General features: G+C 35.4%; 1 protein-coding gene across 2 annotated transcripts in view; it reads left to right on the top strand.

The window, feature by feature from the left end:
* The window catches only part of SLC30A9 (solute carrier family 30 member 9), a 108,209-nt gene that overhangs the window by 88,402 nt on the left and 14,878 nt on the right, over positions 1-4,929 (top strand). For both annotated transcript variants that reach the window (XM_017544912.2, XM_017544913.2), the window contains 4 exons: positions 1,516-1,555; positions 2,748-2,819; positions 3,282-3,389; positions 4,268-4,433. In XM_017544912.2, coding sequence (XP_017400401.1) covers positions 1,516-1,555; positions 2,748-2,819; positions 3,282-3,389; positions 4,268-4,433 — 386 coding nt within the window. The remainder of the gene's footprint in view (positions 1-1,515; positions 1,556-2,747; positions 2,820-3,281; positions 3,390-4,267; positions 4,434-4,929) is intronic.

Below are 4,929 nucleotides of genomic sequence, written 5' to 3'. Positions count from 1 at the left end.
AAAAAAAAAAAAAAAAAAAAAAAAACAGACATATGTAACACACTTTCCATGGGAGTGCAGGTTTTTGCTTTTTTAATTAAGCCCAGTGATGTACTCTGCTGATAATAGCCAATATCAATTAGTAGACTTGCATATGATGTATCACTCAGCTATGCATCAGACAGTTTGCTGTGATATCCAGTATCCAGGTGACACACATCAAGCTTACTGAGCAATCTTAGCAGCTCAACAGCTTTCACCAAAGAAATCTTTACTTTTGGCCGCCTCAACCTCTTCTTCCTATATGGTCTAGAGGATGTGAAGTTAGCATGTAGTCTAGTGGGTAGAGGCCCCAGGCTTGGGCTACCTTCTGTGCAAGGCCTAAATAGATGGTATAACACCTTTTTTGGAATGTGGGGATATTTGTACCTGCTTTTTTCTGTATTTTGGGTTGTAGTCGGAACTAGACAGAATTAGTCTGTCTAGTTCTTTAATATCCTGTTATCTCATGCAAATCTGCTTAATAACAAGCCCATTAAACTAAGCTTATTTGTTATTCTCTAGTTTCCTATAGTTTTGATTGACTAGTATCTTACCATAATACATTTCATGTAATTAAAACAAACAAATGTATTTCCTCCATTCTGAAAAGATGTGGCCACATTATGGGTACTTCATTGTCCTAGCATTCTTCTAATTCATATAACATCACTTTACAGAGGCAAAGCAGTCTCTGGAGTTAGAGATTAGTAATTAGTGGCTGGGCGTGGTGGCTAACACCTGTAATTCCAGCACTTTGGAGGCCAAGGCGGGCGGATCACCTGAGGTCGGGAGTTCAAGACCAGCCTGACCAACATGGTGAAACCCCGTCTTAAAAAAAAAGAGAGAGATTAGGAAATTAGTTAAATTTTCAGTTGTGGATAAGTTTTAAAACTTGTAAAAGCTCTTGGGTGTTTCATTAACGAAATGGGTTTCCATTAGACTATAGCCCTGTTTAAAATAGTGTTGGACTGGGTTCAAAGTTTTTAAACATCTATTTTAGGAAAGCCTAGGGTTCTAAACATTGCTGGAAATTCTGTAGATGTTTTGTTCATATTTCATTAAAATAAAATTGTGTTGCTAGGTTAAATCTTTTTTTTTTTTTTTTTTTCACCCAGGACTAAAGCTTTTCTTGCCATCTTTAATTCAAGAGTATCCTGGGATTACAGGGAATGCGGTGTTACCAAAAAAAGAAAAAAATTGGTTACTGTTTATAACTACTTATCTTTCTGAATCAGGATTTTCTTGATATTAGACATCCAAGTAAAATCCAGAAATTACTTGGATTTGGGTGTGGCTTTTGTTTATCTGGTGTCCACAACCCCTGATGTCAGATCATATCTCGTTGTCCTCATCTGAGTTGTTTCCCATTAGTAACCTTATTGTCTGGCTTAGATTTGAGTTTATGTTTTTGTTTTAGACATTACAGACTTTATATATGAACAATTGTGATTGCAAGTACTTAATGTATGCTTTATTTTAATATTTCTTTCCTAGGCCTATTGTATTTTAGCAGGATCATTATTATCTGAAGGAGGTATGTACTGTCACAAAGTATGTCTCTATTCTTAATTTAGTAATATATATTCACCTGCCCATTATTATAGTTTGCTAAGTTCTGTTGATTAAAGAAAAGTAAGTGTGGGAATAGGCATCTAAGCTTTCTCTACTTTTAGGGAGTAAAGTCTTTGTATAATGTGCTGTGGTTGTTCCTATAATGGATAGCTGTAGGTGTGTGTATAAGTATGCCATGCCACGGGATGTCATCCTGGCCAGGGCTCATTTCTTCTTATGTCCTGAGCTGCCAAGATAGGCTCAAGTAGGTGATAATCAGACAGTTGCAGGACAATAACTGATGTGGTATGAAAGCGCTCAGCAAGCCCACCATATTTGTTGTTATCTTGGAACTCTGTGGTGTTCAGAGGTGTTCCTTACAATTTTCACTTTGCAAACATTATTCCTTGATTGAACCCACTACCACTACTATTGCCGTTACTCACTGAGTCACTAAAAATTGGATAAATAATTATTTTACTTACTTAAAAGGGAAAGTATGTTTTATTTTTGAGTATCATAATACTCAAAACATTTGAAATGGAGTATAAAAAATATAACTAAACTGAACTTTTAAAAATCAGAGTTTAATAGTGTGAATCAGAAGAATCCTGGCTCTTGTCATAAAAATATTTCAAAGTGTTTGAAATATACAGCTATAGAAGAATGATGAGAGAACTGCTAATATCAGTATAAAACTGCCTGATTCACTGCTGTACTCATGTTTACTTCTGAAACATTTTAACTTTCTATGTATAATGTTCCCTTCATCTCTTTTTAAAATTAATGTTATGTTTAATTGACAGATCTTGGTTATATAAGTTTATGGGGCCCCTCATCTTTTGAAAGTCTATAAAATGGTTGTAACACCACCTGCCTCAAAAGACTGGGAGGCTCAAAAGTGATTGTGGCTAGTGTGGTGCTGCCAAATAGAAACTCTTTAATAAACTAAGGCTGTTGTTACTAGCAGTTACATTTAGTTATTATGGTTTAGAATTATGAGGTTCACTTTAGCATAATGATTAATTAATAATCACTAGTTAACATAGAACTTTTCCTTATTGCCAACCCTAGTTTTAAAATGTTGTGCCTATTTGTTTATCTTTTGAGATGCCATCTTTAAAGTTTGGAGGCCTGAAGTTTCTGTCTTGCTGATATGAATGCTTTTCTTTTAGCAACACTCCTTGTTGCTGTAAATGAACTTCGTAGGAGTGCTCGGGCCAAAGGAATGTCATTTTACAAATATGGTATGTATTTTAGAAATCAGGTGTTTGTTTCACCTCTTTTATTTGCTTAAAATTACTTAGTGCTATTATTGCTTTGTTCCTAATAGATATGTACAAAATATATCTGCATATTGTCCCTGTGTGGCTCTTACATATCCTTCATCCCTTATTAAAATGTAGTGTAGAAATTTGAACATGGATACCTTATGTTGGGATTTGACTTAAGTGAACTAAGTTATTTCTTTATATAGTTGTATAACTTGAGAAAGTAATTTGACTTTAGGTATCAGTTATTGTTGACATTTAAACCAAGAAATTATGTTTGCATTGAACAAGGTTTTGAAAATCATGATCTCTCATATACTTTTTAAATCTTAATTTATGTCTTGATTTTTTAAATGGATACTTATTAAAATGTTATCTGATAGTGTCAAGTTAAGATTTTAGAAATTTTCTTTTCTTGTCTCTTCCCCAATGACTAAGTAATGGAAAGTCGTGATCCTAGTACAAATGTTATATTATTGGAGGATACTGCTGCAGTCTTGGGAGTTATAATAGCAGCCACTTGCATGGGCCTTACTTCTATAACAGGTAAATATTTCCTAAATTATAGGTGATTTATTTGTCCTACTTAAATAATTCTCTAATATTTGGGAATTTTCTCTTCTATCATTGAATAATATTAAACCAATAAATTGGTTCTGGGAGAGAAGCCCTAACAGCCTAAGGCAAACATTAGCATCAGAATCACCTGAAGGGCTTAGGGAAACACAGAATGTGAAAACCCACATCCAGAATTTTTGATTCAGAAGGCCTGAAATGAGGCCTGAGAATTTGCTTCTCTACGAAGTTTTCAAGTGATGCTGCTGGTCCAGGAACCACACTTTGAGAAGCACCACCTTGAGGCACATATGACATGTAATGAATTAACTTCTCTCCTTTGTATCTAAAATGATACCAGCTATATATCATCCTTGGTTGGACGAGAAGAGTCACCCATATTATTTTCTGTAGGCTTTAATTCTCTTACAGAACATTAGTAGGAAGAAGACACAGAAAATGGTTTCTTTCAGCTTTTGATTTCACTGTTATTTTTGTCTGTATGGTATAGGAAGACTGCTATTGATGTATCTAAAAGAAATGGACTCTTCATCATGTCATTTTTTGGTATATGGTATCTCTAATCTGAATGTGCTCTGAAACTTTACATATGTAATGACAAATTACAAGTCAGAGATCTTAAACAATTATGGCACATAATATTCTTATGTAATATGGAGCAAATTGTAGCATCCTCATTTTGTAGTATACTAAAATTATTAGTAGTCATTAAAAGAAGTAATTAAAGAAATTAGGACTAAATTTCAAGTGCCTTGATTTACTAGTTCTGGTTCTTTGCTCTCTATAAACTTCACTGAAATAATGGAAAATGTTAATTTACTGATTTTTTTTTAATGTGCTTTATTTAGGCAATCCACTATATGACAGCCTAGGTTCTTTGGGTGTGGGCACCTTATTAGGCGTGGTCTCAGCATTCCTCATCTACACTAATACAGAAGCACTCTTAGGGCGGTCCATCCAGCCAGAACAAGTACAGCGGCTCACTGAACTCCTGGAGAATGACCCATCAGTAAGGTCAGCCTTATTCCAGTAATCCTATTAAGGCTTACAAAAACATATTAAAAAACAGAAATGCTTGATTTGTAAAAACTTCCAGAGAAAGTTTTGGATTCCTGGTCGTCAGAACTTTTTAATATTTTACTTTTCAGAATTATAATCTTGGAAGAAAGAGTACACTTAGGAAACTCCTTATAAGTTCCCTTTTAAATTTTGTATACATCTGAGTTTTAGAATAAGGAACAGTCAGATGATATAATGAGAATAGAAGTTTGTGGCCGGGTGCGGTGGCTCATGCCTGTAATCCCAGCACTTTGGGAGGCCGAGGTGGGTGGATCACGAGGTCAAGAGATCGAGACCATCCTGGTCAGCATGGTGAAACCCCGTCTCTACTGAAAATACAAAAATTCAGCTGGGCATGGTGGCGTGTGCCTGTAATCCCAGCTACTCAAGAGGCTGAGGCAGGAGAATTGCCTGAACCCAGGAGGCGGAGGTTGCGGTGAGCCGAGATCGC

The sequence above is a fragment of the Cebus imitator genome, unplaced genomic scaffold, assembly GCF_001604975.1.
Source record: "Cebus imitator isolate Cc_AM_T3 unplaced genomic scaffold, Cebus_imitator-1.0 Scaffold173, whole genome shotgun sequence".
Lineage (NCBI taxonomy): Eukaryota > Metazoa > Chordata > Mammalia > Primates > Cebidae > Cebus > Cebus imitator.
Note: the sequence above shows the minus strand (reverse complement) of the source record. Positions and strands in the feature narration are given on the sequence as shown.